The 16864-nt window shown below is 56.6% G+C and overlaps 2 protein-coding genes across 4 annotated transcripts in view; one reads left to right on the top strand and one right to left on the bottom strand.

Annotated features, from left to right (window-relative positions):
- The window catches only part of PI4KA (phosphatidylinositol 4-kinase alpha), a 95242-nt gene that overhangs the window by 28328 nt on the left and 50050 nt on the right, over positions 1–16864 (bottom strand). For all 3 annotated transcript variants that reach the window (XM_061170170.1, XM_061170169.1, XM_061170171.1), the window contains exons 20-23: positions 5012–5120; positions 4547–4683; positions 4240–4373; positions 1897–1979 (exon numbers count right to left, since the gene is read on the bottom strand). In XM_061170170.1, the coding sequence (XP_061026153.1) occupies positions 1897–1979; positions 4240–4373; positions 4547–4683; positions 5012–5120 (463 nt within the window). The remainder of the gene's footprint in view (positions 1–1896; positions 1980–4239; positions 4374–4546; positions 4684–5011; positions 5121–16864) is intronic.
- On the top strand, positions 9257–15310 carry SERPIND1 (serpin family D member 1). The gene is made up of 4 exons (XM_061170052.1): positions 9257–10142; positions 12863–13136; positions 14571–14715; positions 15119–15310. Exons 1-4 carry the CDS (start codon positions 9263–9265, stop codon positions 15308–15310), a joined length of 1491 nt encoding a protein of 496 aa, XP_061026035.1. The 5' UTR covers positions 9257–9262.

Raw genomic sequence — 16864 nt, 5'->3', positions numbered from 1 at the left:
TCTGGGAAGATCCCACATGCCGCGGAGCAACTGGGCCCATGAGCCACAACTACTGAGCCTGCGCGTCTGGAGCCTGTGCTCCGCAACAAGAGTGGCTGCGATAGTGAGGGGCCCGCGCACCGCGATGAAGAGTGGCCCCCGCTCGCCGCAACTGGAGAAAGCCCTCGCACAGAAACGAAGACCCAACACAGCCAAAAATAATAAATAAATAAATAAAATATGGTATGAAGTTTAAAAAAAAAAAGAATAGTAAAACACTGTTCATTGAATCTGAAAAGCTAATTCTTTTTACAATCAATAAAAAAAATATTTGTTTAAAAAGATTCTGTAACATAACTTCATGAATAATTTCTTCCTAACATTTTAGGAACTAGTTTAGTTTCTTAAAAACTTTTATTCTGAGAATACTTGAAATGATTGCTAATACCGTTTACTGAATAAATGCATTATTACATGAGATACATTAAATTTGTGGATTGAGCATACTAAATTTCATCAAATATTTAAACACATTTATAAACTTCATCATATTCTTCTAAGCATTTAACTAAAGCATAGGTCTAATATTTCAGAGTCTCTTCAATTTTTAAATACCTTACAAATCAGTACATAGACCAACACAATGATGCTACAATTTATCAGTGTCCTTATACTAAAACTGGCAAACAGTGCCAGTACCATGCATTTAATTTTTTTTCTTTGCTGCCTCAATTTTAATATCTCTTCATGTTTTAATTCCTATTCTTTTTTTTTTTTTAATTCCTATTCTTATCTTAGGTTCGCCTCAGTAGGGTTTTGGTGATGGGCACATTTTGATACCCTAGAGAGGTTAATTCTGTTTCTGTCTCCCTGGGAGTGTCGTCCTGTTGGGACTGGTCACGCCGAGGCCCTGTGAGCCCAGGGTCTGAGGATACTGCATCCTGGGACTTGCGAGTCCTCATGTTCCACACAGACTTTTGTATCCCGAAACTTTCCCAGAAAAGAAGGATGCAGTCTTAAATTAGATGTGGCCCACAGGTCCTGGCCTGCTGGAAACGTGTGGTAGCGAGTGGGGTCTCCTTGTGGGCAGCAGGCCTGCTGAGGCGTGGAGCCCCCATGGCAAGGAGCAGGATGCCCCCCAGCGAGCTCTCTGCTCTCCGCTAATGAGCGCCTCTAACAGGCTGCTCGCGGGACGTCTCTGCCCATCACCTGCTGGGCGCCCTTCCTACCTGGTCACTCTGAGACCAGGTGTGACCTTACACAGGTGCCCCGCCTCTCCCTGGACCATGCAGCTCTTTCTTGCTGCTCCCTCTTTCCTGACTGCATGAGAAAAACAACTACACGTCCCTACTTCACAAACACTTTAGTGGAAAAAACAAAATTATGATATCGTATATATAAGCATATATAATATATATGTAATCTCCTAATGTATTTGGATATATACATCTTAGTATATTTGCCCTTCTTTTAAGCAAGATTAATAGAAATACTGTATCCATGCTCGAATTCTGACAATCTGTTAGCTGGGAGCCCCTGTAGCCTGATTCTCAGTCCTCTCAGCCTGCCTCAGACGCCTGAGAGGCACTACTGCTCCTTGGCCACAAGATGCCCCAGGTCCATCCAGACCGTCCGAGGAGCCCAGGGTCCCTCAGCAGAGGACGGTATCTGGGACTGAAACCTGGGGGCTGGAGCACATCTGAGCATCAGTGCTTCTGCTCTCGGGCCCCTGGCAGCAGAGGCAGAGCCAGAAAGATGTATACGTTTTAGGGTCAAATGTTTTATACTGATCTTTCCAACGTAGTACATAGCCTCATGAAACTATTTTCTCCACACAGACAGAAAACAGAATGCAGTATTCTTTTTTACACTATTAAATCTCAGTTCATTACGAGAAGCCCGCAGGAGTCAACTTACCAGACTTGTCTTTCTGAATAGCTTTATCCTCAAAGTAGCAGAACATTACCTGGAAGCGGTCAGGATCTGTCGAGCGCAGGACCCTAGAGGGAACAGCTCCGAGTGAGTCTGAAGCTCTGGCCCCCCGGCAGATGGAATGCTGTCCGGGCAGATGAGGCTGTGAGGGCAGCCGCCCCCTGCGAGCTAGGGGTTTTAAGGGTCACATGCACAGGGTCCTAACGGCACCGGCTGCATGTCCATCGGCCAACGGCGCATCAGGCAGCCACCAAAATGAGAGGCAGCTCTCTGTGCTCCTACAGAATATTCGAGACATTCGGCTGGGAGGAAAGGGCGAGGTGCAGCAGGACAGGTGTGAACAGGTATGATCCCACATCCCGCTGTGTGCAGGTGGGATACACGCATGAGCACGTGGCTGATTTCTAGAAGGGAAAGCTAAGAGACGGCAACAGGGGGCCTCTCTGGACTCAGGGCCAGCAAACGGAGACGTGCATTTCTCCTCCTTAGCATCTTTTCTACCATCCAATGCTTTTCTTCTCTATTCTATTTTACGCACCATGGACATTTTTACAAGTAAAACAACATCCCTACCCTTGAGGAAGAAAGGAAGAGAAAGGAAAGGAAGGCATGTGCTTGAACCAGGGCCCCGGTGCAGGGCGCTTGGCATCTGGGGCTCCGCTGAGACAGCCAGGTGCACGCTCAGCAGTGCGCGTGGATGACGTCCGCACCCATCCTCTCAGATTAAGGCTCCACGGGCGCCGGGGGCTCAAGCACAGACATTCTCCAGCACCCTTGTGCACATGGCGAGAATGTGTGCTGTTGTCTGAAAGCTCTCCTGATAACTGGCGGCTGAGATCCAAGCCAGGCTCTGGACTAAAGGCTTCAGGGCTGCTTCTCGGTGCTGACAGGAGTCCAGGGGACCTGGCAGGCAGCCCCGGGCGAGAGCTGGGCTCTCAGAACTGCCCGCCAACTAGAGAGCCCGCCCGAGAGCCCTGGGTCACCGTGGGGCACACCGGGGAGTGGACACAGCCCACAGCCCTGCCTGCAGGTGCTGGAGGCCGAGCAGGCCCAGAGGCCTCTCCTGGAGCTACACGTGCCAGGATTAGACCCAGGCTTTTGCTGTTTTGGTTTGGCTTGGTTTTTCTTTGAAAATATATTCTTTGTAAAAAAAAGACCAGAAGGAATGATACTAACCACTACAGATGGTGCCGGTGAGCAGAGTGGGTTTCTTCCCTCAACTATTTCCACGGTTTTGTATAATGTTCTCCTATTACTTATACAACTGAAAAAAAATGTGTAATGAAAAAAGAAAAGTCAAAGCTCCCTTGGCTGTGGGGACTCTGGGACTGCCAGGAGGAGGGGACTTAGGCGGGGAGGACTCACTCCCACTCACCCAAAACAGCTTCCATATGGTTTATATGTCAAGCTTCCAAGCAAGATCCAATCTACCGGAGGGTCTCGTGGCACCAAATAAAGGTTAAAATAGGGGCGTTGTCCAAATATCCCTCGCTCTAAGAATCAATACTTTCCGTTTTAAGCGGTTTGAGAAAGACTTTATTCTATATCTAACTGCACCTGTCTTGTGACCTAAACAAATGTCCTCCTGCAGCCCCCCATAGCGGGTCCACAGGGTGGGTGGCTGGGCTCTGGACATCCTGCTGCTGCTTCCAGTCTCCCTTTACAGGGAGGCAGCAGGCACTGCCCTGGAGACCATGTGGGTCTCAGGCCAAATCAGGGACCGTGACCTTGGGCAGCTTCTTTGAGCGCCTGGGCCCTGGTTCCCTCCTGTGAAGTGGGACGTACAGTGCCCACCTTGTGGGCTTGCTGGGGGGGGCCTGTCAGCGCACGGAGCTCGTGCAGCGTCTGTGGGGCCGGTGCTCCATCCATGTTAGTGCTTCTAGCTGTCAGCTCCCTGTGGTTGCAGAGGCGTCCCGAGTGTCAGGTGCCCCGGAGGACTGTTTGGAGCAGCCCCCCACTTCCTGTTTGCTGTCTGTGCTCCAATGCGGTCCTGGAACCAGCCCCGGGGGTGCCCTAGAGCGTCTCAGCGAGGGCTGGTTCCCGGCAGAGACTCCGACCCGTCAAGTGCACTGAGTTGGTGGCAGCTCTGGTGACAGCTCAGAACCTGTTCCCTCGGGGAGGTGGCACCAGCGTCAGACCCCTGGTATGTTACTACACGTGGCATCCAGTGATCAGGAAGGACAAGCACACGAGAAGAGCAGAAGGGGTTGGGGTTGGTTTTTCTAAGACAGCTTACTTGTTAGGAGGAACTGAGAAAAGCCCAAGCCTGGCAGGAACACAAACGTAAAACCAGCTCAATTGAGGGTGTGGGTGACGAAGCTCACGTACCTCATGTACTCCAGCCGGTAAACGGACAGAAGGTAGGTGGACATGGCGAAGTCCAGCTTGTTGATGAGGGCGGACACCTCGGGGGCCGGGTCCAGCAGGTTGATGATGGTGCTACGGAGCTCGCTCAGCTCGGCCTGGGAACGAATGCCAGGACTGTGTGGGCACGGGTGGGCGTGGCTGCTCCCCCAGATGCAAACCCCGGCGCCGTGCCCGTGAACCAGACACGCAGGACTGGCCCTCACTGTCCCAGAGGGCTTCCCGAAACCCTGCCCGGTACCACCCGTCCTTGGCAGGCGGGCATCCTTACGGGGGTGACTGTGTCGTTCTTCATGGCTGAGTTGTACTGGAGGACGGACCGCAGGGGCTCTTTGCTGGGAAAGGTGAGCAGGGGGGACTTGGTGGCTATTTCACAGACGCCCTCGTACCACTCTTCCGGCCAGAGTCCTGCAAGAGAGCGCGGGCTGAGGTGCCTCCTGTCTCGAGAAGAGCTCCGGCGGGGCCCACGCTGAGCTTCTGGAGTCGTGGGTCCTTTGGTTGAGCCACTGTCCCAAAAATGTGGCACAGAAACGAGTCTGTTTCCTAACGGGGGCAGGTTTCCCTAAGGTATGTGGTGTTCCCAGAACCCTAAACGACTTCGGGAAGTGTTCCCTGAGGAGGTGGCAGCCGTGCTGGGCCTGTCTTGTGCGTGGGCACAGGCACCATTAGGTCGGGCCCTTTCTCATCTTGGTCCTTACTCTGCACTGTCCTCCCTGGGGCAGCAAACGTCCCCTACCTGACCCCTCCACGGCGAATCCCATCAGCACGGAATAGAGCCAGAAATCCCGGAAGAGCTTCTGCAACCGCGGCTTCGCTTCTTTGATGGGCGGCAACCGCCGGGTGAGCTGATGGGCCGAGGAGAGAGGGAGAGAAGGTGGTTACCTGCATATGAACCTGACACCTACAGGTGTAAGCTCGAGACCCATTCTCCAGGCTTCTTCTCAGAGAATCGGTCAGACTGGGCAGGAGAAGGCACGGGGCGCAGTAACCAGCAGCCCTCAGAGAGCTCGCCCAGAAACGCTCCTGAGCCTCTTGTATGCCGGGCAGGCTCTGCACTGGGAGGGAAAAGCCCTTCGGCCTCGTCGGGAGGCAGGCAAGCAGCATCCCAGAGCTCCTGGGGACCCAGGGATGGGGCGCTTGGTGTTCACAGGCGGGCAGGGAACAGGGAGTAGCCGCCTGGCCACAGGAGCACCAGGCCCAAGGGCCGGAACCGTGGCGGGCGGCACAGTGACCTTGGGCAGAACCCCAGGGTGTGAAGAAGGTAAAACCAGAGTACTCGGGGGCAGGGGTGAGGCTGGAGTCCCTGCGTCCCTGTCCCCATGGTGTCCCACCCAGTGCGTGGCAGGGGGAGGCGCCTCGGGTATGGAAAATGGTTACATGTGTGCACAACGCCTGGAAGACGGGTGGACCCTCCAGAGTCCCCAGCGGAAGTCGAGCCCCCACACAGCGCTAACCAACCTGCAGCGAGGGGGGCTCAGTGGTCCAAATGCTTATGATCTATGAGTGCCAAGTATGGGCTAGGTGCTGGCCAGGGTTTGCCTCCTGCCGGGGCCTGGGTTCCATCCCTGGTCAGGGAACTAAGATCCTGCAAATAGTGCGAAGTGACCAAAAAAAACCCCAAAAAAACCCACCACAAGCTAAAAATAGAAATGATCACAGCGCCACGGCCTCCTGCGAACACCTGAGTGGATGTGAGCATGGGAAGCACCACAGTACGGCCCTGGCTATCCCACAACGGACAGCAGAGCGGGGCTGCATGTCCTGCAGATGGCAGACAGGCCCAGGCCAGGGTCTCCTTGTGCTCTGAGTCTCTACCTGCACCCTCCCCTCCACTGTCCATGGAGGGACAGCTCACAGGAGGGTGGGGACACCTTGCCTAGCAGGCACGTCACCCCAGAGCCCAGGACGAGGTCGGGAGCTGTGATCACTTAGAGGAAGAACTCGGAGCTGGAAGATGCAAGAGGGGCCCCCATGTCCAGGGGAGCATCACAGCTGCCGCCCCCGACGCAACCAAGCCCTGGGCCGCAGAGTGTCCTGGCTGCTCCTGTAAGCTCATCCACACAGAGACGGTCAGGCCTCCAAACACTGGGAGTCACAAGCCACTCGGCGGTGACCAAAGACACAACGAGGGCTTTGTGCTGACAAAGCTAGTTGAGCGGTGTTTGATCTGGGATGTATTTACTTTGGAAAACACGACAGCAGTCCGGCACCAAAGGTCACACTGAAGCCTGCTGGTGACTTTGGCCGATTCTGTCCCTGCAAAGCCAGTTCTCAGCAGCACAGAGGTAAGTAGGTTTCTAACATTTCTGCTGATTATGAATTCTTATTTGAGGTGGTTAGAGATGGGTAACTGGTTTGCTTCTCTATCCAGCTATATTCAAACGCTCTCTACACCGTCTTAGAAAGGGTAAGAGGTTTTGTTAAGCTGCCTATGATAACATTCTGTCAGTTACGCTAGTGGGACTGTCAGCCAACCGGGGAGGAGGGACTGCGCTAGGTTAAGGACCTGAACTGGGAATGGTGCTGGGGGCTGTGGGCGGGCACCCTAGTTCTGGGGCATCGCAAATGGTTCAGAAAAATGACGTGTGTCACACACGCGCACACACGTGTACGTAGAGAGACCTGGCGAGTCTGGAGACGCGGGTACAGGGCGGGTGTTCTCTGTGCTGTGCTTTCAACTCTTTTGTGAGCCTGAAGTTATTTCAACCTGAAGAGTGTCCACAGCTCCATTACCCCCGCTCCGTCTGGGCCGGGAGACAGCAGCCAGGAGGGACGAGGGACCACAAAGCCCAGCCCCGCTCCACACAGCCAGCCTGAGAAGGCGCCACAGGAAATGCCCATAAAAACAAACTTTTGAATGATTTCCCTTCAAAAAATACTGCTTCTCTTCAAAGATAGTAATCTGGATTTAAACACAACCTAGTGATAATTTTAAAGTATCTTCTTTAACTCTTGTGATACTAAATGGCAAAACAACAGGAAGATTTACCTTTCAGGTACCTAATTTTTTACAACATAAAATGAGATGTATTATGAGATACCTTCTGCTTCCTCTGATGAGAGCATAATGCAAAGTGTTTTGGGCTTTTCATCGTATAATACAGGAATAGGAAGAAGCAAGTACAAGAAGCTTCCACACGTACTATCTGAATACAGGAGCAAAAAGACACGAATGTTTTCAACCTCTGCCTCCCTATCTGGTCTCAGATTCCTTTTCCTGAACTCTTGTTTATTCAAGTTGGGTTTTTTTAAGCTTATTTTAACCTGAGAAGGATACTTTCAAGTGTAGCCTAGCAAGAAGACCTCTCCTTTTCTCACTTTTTCAGTGTCTTGCCATCAATACCCACGCCCAGTTCTACCCAGAACCTGGGCCCGGTTCCGCTGGCAGCCACACACATTAGACACTGTATCCTGAGTGCAGGCAATGCGTGTGGCAGCCTTGGCTACGGGCTGGGGGGAGGGAAGGGGACAGGAAAAGACAACAGACGGTTCCAAGTCAGAAACCATGTGACTTTCCCTCTCCAAAATGTCGTGACTAGAGGAGTGTGCAAGCTGATTGTGTTAACAGTGCTGCAGGGAAGAGCCGAGGTGGGGACTGGGGCAGGGACAACGGTGCTGGCACTCCAGGCCGAACAGGCAGAGCCCTGGACGCAGGGAAGGGGCTCCACTAACCTGGGTCTAATCTAGGCATTGGCACACTCAGGCAGGCTCAGCACCCCCGATACGCACAATGCTCAGCGCGGGGAGCTGAGTCACCAAAGCCCCTGGTCCAGCACCGGCACCCAGAAGAGGCTCCGCCGAGAGTCACTGCCATCGCCAGCACACCATCTTCAGGCCTAACAAGTCCCGATATTTACCTAACAGGAGCCAGTGATTCTTACCTGGCCTGGAGGGGAAGCAGACATTCTGGTCCTCAAAAACGTACCAGATTGTCACACACATGACAAACCTGACAAGACACTCTCCTCTTTCTGAGGTGATTAGAAGGGATGCTGGGATCCTGCATGACTGATCCCAGTATAAACACCTGCTGTCACTGTCCTGGAGACACAGAAGCATCGAATAATAACTCATTTCCCAGGATGCAATTCACAACCAGGAAGGAAGCAAGAGAAGGACAAAGCCGTCTGGCAGCCAAACTGACGTGACAGGTGGAGGGATGGGCGACAGACGGCTCATCCCACAGTATCTGTTAAAAACATGCCTTGTTTACTTAAATAGAGGGAGCGCCCCTCAGGCCTTCAGTAAGAGCTTTCTGACAGCACCCTGACCCAGACCCTATACACCTGGTGAGACTATTTGTAACCCCAGCCAGAAACACTTCAGTGGGAGAGCTCTGGTCCCTCCTGACAGCAGTGGGAGCCGACTGAAGGAGAAAACGTACACCTGCGGTGAGCTGTACCCTCATCCCCCATGGCTGCATGAAGACTGGCACCCACCATGTCCACTGGGCCCCCAGGTGATCCCTGCACTGCAGACACAGTCCAAATCACACAGATTGAACCACCCCAAATAACTGCTAGCACAGGAGGCGGAGCCTCAGCCTGCCTGCCCCCCCCCCCCCCCGGCAGTGTCCTTGTGAGCCGTGCTTTACTGCACTTGGGCCCCCATCCGGCTGGGGGACCTGTGTGCCTCCAGGCCCACCCAATATGTCATTTGAAGAAGGGACACAAAGTTCAGTGAATGAACGAAAAGGAAACTCCCTGGGGCCCCTGAGCCCTATGGGTTTGCACACTTTCAACAAGGGGTTCTGATCTGTGCCTAGGGGTCCTCCAGGCAGGTTCACGAAGCCACACAAAATGTTAGGCGTCTGTTTTATCTTCAGCAGATCCTAAAATGGTTAGGGACTAGCACCCCCGGGGCCCCTCCTGGGTCGTGGCCGGGGGCCTGCAGAGGTGTGTGTGTGAGTGTGTGGGGCGGGGAGGGGGCAGTCTGCCAGGCTGCCCTCACAACGTCCTGCTCTCCCTCCAGCTCCAGCTCCGCCAGAATGCAGTGCCTGCTGCACCCTCTCGTGGTGTCCCTCCTCCTGGCATCCGTGTGTGGGAACCTCGGCCCTCGGGGTCAGCTTGATGGTGGAGGGGGAGACCCCGAGTCTGCGGACCCCCGGTGGGGGCAGCTTAAGAGTGGAAACCTGAGCAGACCCCTCCTGCCTGCCGACTTCCACAAGGAGAACACAGTCACCAACGAGTGGATCACGGACGGGGAAGAGGACGAGGACTACCTGGACCTGGAGAAGATCTTCGGGGAGGATGACGACTACATCGACATCGTGGACGCGGTCTCGCCTGTGGACCCTGGGACTGGCGCCGGCAGCGTGCTCCAGCTCTTCCCGGGCAAGAGCCGCATCCAGCGGCTCAACCTCCTCAACGCCAAGTTCGCCTTAGACCTCTACCGGGCGCTGAAGGAGCGGGTCGGCGCCTCGGACAATGTCTTTCTGGCGCCCGTAGGTGTGTCCGCAGCCATGGCCATGCTCTCCCTGGGCCTGCGTGGGGACACCCACGAGCAGGTACACGCTGCCCTGCGCTTCGCCGACTTTGTCAACGCCAGCACCACATACGAGCTGGGCACCGTCCACAACCTGTTCCGGAAGCTGACCCACCGCCTCTTCCGGAGGAATTTCGGGTACACGCTGCGGTCCGTCAGCGACCTGTACATTCAGAAGCAAGTTCCAGTCCTGGACGACTTCAGAGCCAAGGTCCGACAGTACTACTTCGCCGAGGTCCGCGCGGCTGACTTCTCTGATCCCGCCTTCATCTCCCAAACCAACCAGCACATCTCGCGGCTCACCAAGGGCCTCATAAGAGACGTGCTGGAGGACATGGACCCCGCAACTCAGATGATGCTCCTGAACTGCATCTACTTTAAAGGTAAGAGGCGGCGACATTTTTCAGGGCAGACGCGCGGGCACTCTCAGCTCACAGGTGGGCCGAACTGCAGACCCTACCTCCATTCCCCTGAGAAACCCAGACACGGGGTCAGCTCACAGGGACAGGGAAGGTCCTGATGAGGTGACAGGGCGGCTGACACTTAGAAACCCTGCGCTTTACGCCTCGCCACAGCCTTGAGAGACCGCCACTGTTATGAGTGTCTCCATTTTACAGACAGGGAATTAAAACGCTGCTCCGGGGAGATGGCGGTAAGGGGCAGAGCCAAGCTCCAGCCTCTGTTAGATCAGAATAACGCAAAAAACCTTTCCAGCATCAGGTCAACCTGGATCTGAGCTTTTTGGTTTCCTTTCCCAATGGACAAAAGGCTGAAGACAGGTTCACCCTGAGTAACTGACATTCACACCCCCACTCCTTTCCAGGCAGGTGGGGGCGGGGAAATCAACCCTTATGTCTAGAGCAACTGTTCCGGGCCAGCACCAAGCACCGAGGCACTTCCTAAGGAGGACCCCCCCCCCCCCCGCCAACCACCCACACCCGCGCACACACAAACACACAGAGCCCCGGGACCCTAGAGATAAATGGGCACGGGTCTGTAAATACCAGGCCTCGCTTTTAAAATGCCCTGGTGAGACCTGAGCCAGGAGAAACCTCTACTGCCCTCCACCTGCCCAGCGAGCCAAGGGCACACATGAGGAGCAGGGTCACTGCACACTAGTGCAGTGACACGCAACCACTCTCCCCTCTGCCACCAAGGACTAGTGGGCACTGGCCAGGTCAGTCCCGGGAGGCCACGTTCCCTGGTTGGTCAGCTCCAGCATGGTTTATGGGGGTCCAGGGAGCCCCTCTCCTGGAGGTGGCTCAGGGACAGTGGGGCCAGAACATCCACCGGCCGGGACACCCGCTCCGTGCCCAAGCCGAGGCCCCCAGCGGCTGTGCGGAATGCTGCCAAAGGGCAAAGCAGGGGGAGGCAGCCAAGACAGGAGGAAGGGCTCAGAGGCTGAGCCAGATCCCTGGCTCCCCCGACGCCAGGCACAACGTCAGCCTCGCGGTGGGCGGGTCCAGGCCGAGGCTCCAACAGGCTCGTGACAGGCACATGGGACGTACTCAGTGAACACACACATGTCCTTTCATCCCTGGCTGGTGGGACAGGTTTGGGAATGAAAACTGGAGGTCAGCCCTGGTCTCACGCCCTGATCCGTGTGGCCTCGCAAGTCCCACTGTTACATGCTCAGTGGGTTTGATGTTGCCAGTGACACTCAAGAGCAATTTCCTGTGTTCAGGGGTGACTTTGACAGTGAGTGGGAGACCCCTGGGTGGCACCGAGGCCCTCAGCCCTCAGCCCTGCCAGTGTGTGGGCGCCCCGACTTCCAGAGCCTCTGCCTCAGCGCAGTCAGTATTCAGAGCAGGCAGGGACACGTCCCAACACAGGAACCAGGGTCACGCAGACGGCAAACGTGGCGGCAGGGCACATGAATCCTTGCCCACACACCGGAAGGCTTGCTGGGTCAGGGCTGGGAGTCAGAGAGAAACGCCAGCAGCACCAGCTCTCACGGGTGCATATCACAACAGAGTCTGAATGTGTAACTCTTAGCTCTAGCTCCCAAATCTCTGTCACTACTTTGATTTTAATTTCAAATGTTATGAGCACTCTGTAAAACACAGTGAAAACAGAGGTTGGGCCTCAGGAGCAAAGGAAGGAGAGAACCCGGGAGAGGCGGGGCGGCTGCAGCAGAGCTGGGAAAGCCGTGGCTGGAGCCCAGGGGAAAGGGGGTCTCCCCCAGGGCAAATGGCGCAATCTGGGGGAGGGGAGAGGCCAGGGACACCACTCACACCCACCATGCGCAGGGTGGCCCCCCGCAGAGAGCTGCCTAGATGCATGACTCACAGGGCTGAGCAGCCCTGGGCGGAGTCCGGCTCCAGAGAAGGACCCAGATCAGAGGCGGGCAGGCCCTGCTGTTACGCCTCCCCCAGGAGCCTCCTGCTTTTCTGACCCCCTGCCCCACCCACCAGCTGGAAACCTTGAACAGGTCACTTGGCTTCTCCCCTCTGCTTGCTCATCTGTGAGATGGGGGTGGTGAAAGCCCCACCCCTCACGGTTGCTAGGAGACGAGGTAGCACAGGAAGGGGCTGGAGGAGGTCTGGCACACGGCCAGTCTCACCGGTGGGCGGGCGGCCCTCACTTCCAGTTACTAGCATCTTAGAGCCACACAGACACGTTCCCACTCGGGCACACGAAGCTGCCCCGAAATCCAAAGTGAAGGTGGCAATGGCAGTGCTGCCTCCCCAGGCGTCCAGCCAGTCCCCATAGAGCTGATGGGAGCTCAGGGCCCTCATCTTACAGAGAGACACGCAGAGGCCCAGACAAGGCAGGTGATGTGCTATTTAGTGCCAGGATCTAACCCAGCATTCACCTGGTCTATTCACCCCATCTGCCCTCATCCGCTTCCTACGAGAAGCCTCTAAAACAGTGGTTCTCAGTGTGGTGGGCGGGCCAGACCAGCACACTGGTCTGGCACAGTGGTCTCAGTGTGGTCCCCAGACCAGCAGCATCAGTATCGCCTGGGAACCGGTGAGAAACTTAAACTCCTGGCCCAAACCAGACCTGTGGGTTCAGACGGTGGGGGTGGGCCATGCAGCCTGTTTGAACAAACCCTCTAAGAGAGCATTTAAACAAAAGCCCGTTCCTGCTGACCTCACAGGGTCCTGGGTGAACAAATTCCCAGCGGAAATGACACACAACCACAACTTCCGGCTGAACGAGCGAGAGGTGGTCAAGGTCCCCATGATGCAGACCAAGGGGGCCTTCCTGGCGGCAAGCGACCAGGAGCTGGACTGCGACGTCCTGCGGCTGGAGTACATGGGGGGCATCAGCATGCTGGTGGTGGTCCCGCACAAGCTGTCTGGGATGAAGACCCTCGAGGCCCAGCTGAAGCCCCAGGTGGTGGAGAGATGGCAGAAGAGCATGACAAACAGGTGCCTCTGGGGCCAGGGGAATGGGGGCCCAGGGATGCTGGGGCTGCAGTCACTTTAGGGAGAGGGGCATGTGCCCCCTGGGCCGCTGTGACTTCAGCCCAAACTTTCCGCTCGGTGAGAGGTGACCAGAGGGCGTTGGTGAGAAATGCACCTGTACTCTGTGATGTGGGGGCAGGAGCGACCCGGCTCTGCCACACACTTGCCCTGACCCCCTGGGGTCGCTTGCTGTGGGCCTAGAACCAAGACGAGCCCTCAACCCAGTTTGAGAAGCCCCGAGGTCCTCCAAATCCCCTCAGGGCGTCACTCACCATCTCACAGTCAGGACCACAGGTTGCGCTGCTGGATCAGGGCAGGAAGGACGCACATGTCACCTCCCTGTCTTCCTGGATCCCACCGGGCCCGAGTTAACAACTGAATCTGGTCTGGGCCTCCTTCCAGGACCAGGATACAAGGAAATGCAACTGAGGGACAGGCAGGCTCTTAGGGGTAGGTCTGCCCAGGCAGCTGGGCAGGCATCAAGCCCTGTCACTTTCTCTTTAAAACCTGTCCCTTCTGTACCCGCCTGCTTCCTAACCTCACTGCCCACGACCTTCGCCCTGAGCCAGCAGGGGCCTGACCAGCCTGTCGTCCCAAGCTCCGTCTACCTGGCACCGGCCACCAGGCAGCGTCCCCACCTCCCTCTTCCTGCGAACTCTCTGTGGACCCCCACCCACAGGATGCAGCCCGCTCACTGCCCAGCCTGGTCCACACGCTGCTCTGCTCTTCCCTGCCCTCCTGCCCGGAGTCCTGCGCTCCCTCCAGCAGGCCCTGCTCAGGGCCCCCAGATCTTGTCCCCCCTCCTCCAGGATGGCCCAGTGGTTAGGCCTGTTCTCGTCACTCGGACGCTAACAAGCGGTCTTTACGCTTTGCTGCTTCACGTGTGGGGTCCCGGCGCACCAAGAGGGAAGGAAGCTCCTGAGAAGGGGGCGCGTCTGGCGTCTTAGCCCCACAAGCGCCGTCAAGGATGGAGAACGCTAGCGCTGGCTGGTACAGAAAGCACTTTTTTAAGTGCACTGACCTGCACTTCAGCTCCTTAAATAGTAAAATAACAAATGCCTGAAAGCAGGGACCCAAGTGAGAGAATGATGTCAGATGCCTGAGGCATGAGCCAGTAACAGCTCTGCCGCCTGGCTGGCAGGACACAAACCATACAGTACCGAGGACATGACCGCACAGCAGTAACCATGCCTCAATTCTGAGTGCTGGGATTACAATGGGATGGTCTTTCCAAAATCCTCCAATGGCAGGACGAGGATATGCATTTTAAGAAGTGTTGTGTCAATTCTGTGGTACACGGACTGGAGGCGGGTGTGTGTGTTTATGGACATTTAAGGGGAAATGTGATTCCTCTGCAACTTGCAGTTAGTAGAACCGGCCCTTCTCTTCCCTGACCAGGACACGGGAGGTACTCCTGCCCAAGTTCAAGCTAGAAAAGGACTACAACCTGGTGGAGGCCCTGCGGTCCCTGGGGGTCACAGCGCTGTTCGACAGGAACAGCAATATGACGGGGATCTCGGACCAGAGGATCGTCATCGACCTGGTAATGCCCGTCCTCTGACCGTCCCCATCCCGCCCCGGGTCTGCCCCCCTTGGAGCCCCTGCTGATACGAGAGAAGGCAGGTGCCCGGGAGCACCCCGGCCCAGCAGGCCTGCTATGGCAGAGGCCCCAGAGCGTGAGCAGGGGGTCCTGGGGCCACGGTCCTGCCTGCAAAGCGCTGTGGGCAGCCCTGAGTGGTCATGGTGCACAGTGCAAAGGTGACACCGTTCACACCACACTCAGCTGATGCGTGAGGACCGAGTCCCAAGGGCCATCCTGCCCAGCCACGTCCACGCCTCCCCTGCGGTCGCTTGGTCCCTTCCCTGAAGAACACGAGACTACCCCCCACTTGCCCGTCTGTGAGTGACCACCGCCATCTGACAGCTTCCCTTTTGTCCTGACGCAGTTCAAGCACCAAGGCACCATCATGGTGGACGAGGAAGGCACGCAGGCTGCGGCCGTGACCGCCGTGGGGTTCATGCCATTGTCCACCCAGGTCCGCTTCAGCGTCGACCGGCCCTTCCTGTTCCTTGTCTATGAGCACCGCACGGGCTGCCTGCTCTTCCTGGGCCGGGTCGCCAACCCCACCAGGTCTTAGCGGTGGAGGCCGGGGCGTCTCGAGTGCTCTGGGGCATCCGCAATTCCATTTCCCTTCCAACAATGACCACGAGGTACTGGGGCGGTGACCCCGTGGCTCAGGCCACCTTTCTGGGAGACATGGATGAAGGACCGGGATGCTTGCCACCATCAGGGCTGCACAGCCCAGAGGTCACCGCAGCTGCAGCGCGGTGGCTGTCTCCTAAAGGGTGTCGGCGCCAGACAGACCGGCTCCCTCCACCTCTCACAGCAAACCCCTCCCCGGGCCCAGAAGCCCCCCTCCCCCACTCTGTCACCCAAAGCCTTTCCCCCCCCAGGGCTTCCCACCTGACAGGGAACACGGGCAGGAGCTGCCCCCTCCCCAGAGTGCTGACAGCGAGCCCCTTCCCCAAGGCCCAGGGTGCCCTGGCCTCGGGCTCAGTCCTCTCAAGGCCCAACCTCCTGAATTGAGGCTAAATGTCTCTGCACCTGCTTTCACCTCACGGCCGCCCAGAGGACGGCATGTACCCGTAGTCATGCCTTCCACCCTAGAGATAAATAAATATCGCCACTTTTACTGGGTATAATTCTACTTTTATAAGGTCAGATAACTAAAAAAGGCCACATTCAAAATAGCTGACACCCCAGCAGTGCTAGACATCGACAGAGTGACCTGAGTGCCCAACAGTGACCCAGAGCAGGCACGTCCTCGGGCTTAGACGTGGCAGTGCTGCTGCATCCTGGGGGCGGGGGGGCGTGGATGGAGCTGCCTGGGGGCTCCGGAAACACCAGTCTGTATGTGCGGCACACGCTCCAGCTTCCATCCCCAGACACACAGAGACCCTCAGACGTGCCTGCGGTGGGTCTGGTTCGAGAAAACGGGCGACATCCAAGGACTATATTTCTGGACCCTTGATTCCGGGGCAAGACCAGTGGAATCCACACAGGCTGCTCAGATAGAAGAGTGCAAGGCCTCCGCAGTGTGGGGCGGGGGACAGCGCTGGGGGCTTCACAACTGCCACGTGTGTGGCCGTCAGACTGGGACCCCACGGGCCTGCAGTGGGCAATGGGCTGGGTTCGAAGCCTGATTGGCCTGACTCCACAGAGGGCTTCTGACCCAGCGAGACTGATACAGTCACAGGCAGCAAAGGGGTGCACGAGTGCTCCCCGATGTGGAGGCTGGGTTATCCCCGTTCTCACACCAACCTGGCGCTTCCACTGTTACAGAGGGGGCGTGCTCAGCTGCAGGCCTGAGTCCCACCCCGGCCCTGCTTTCACCCCTCACCCTCTCCCCCTGCCCCCTCCCCACTGCCTGAGCCAGGGCCCGTCTAGTGTCTGCCACCCAGGGCAGGGGGGCCTTTCCCTGTCATCCCTCTTGCCCTCTCAGGGAACCTGGGCTTGCTGACCACCCTCTCCAAGTCCTCCTCTATTCTGAGTCAACACTGTCCTGTCCTGGGCTTGTCTGACACTTCTGGTCTTGCTGCTGGTTCCTCTGGCTCCTCCCCCACACCCCCATGCGCATCTCAAGACTCCACCTTCAGCCCTTCCCCACGTCCCCCACCCAGAAGGCATGAAG

This window comes from Eubalaena glacialis, chromosome 15 (genome assembly GCF_028564815.1).
Source record: "Eubalaena glacialis isolate mEubGla1 chromosome 15, mEubGla1.1.hap2.+ XY, whole genome shotgun sequence".
Taxonomy (NCBI): domain Eukaryota; kingdom Metazoa; phylum Chordata; class Mammalia; order Artiodactyla; family Balaenidae; genus Eubalaena; species Eubalaena glacialis.
Note: the sequence above shows the minus strand (reverse complement) of the source record. Positions and strands in the feature narration are given on the sequence as shown.

Excerpts from the sequence above, each read along its gene's own strand:
- SERPIND1 (XM_061170052.1), top strand. The coding sequence starts at position 9,263 with ATGCAGTGCCTGCTGCACCCTCTCGTGGTGTCCCTCCTCCTGGCATCC. Across the intron at positions 10,143-12,862 it reads GAACTGCATCTACTTTAAAG|GGTCCTGGGTGAACAAATTC; the intron begins GTAAGAGGCGGC and ends CTGACCTCACAG. Across the intron at positions 13,137-14,570 it reads CAGAAGAGCATGACAAACAG|GACACGGGAGGTACTCCTGC; the intron begins GTGCCTCTGGGG and ends TTCCCTGACCAG.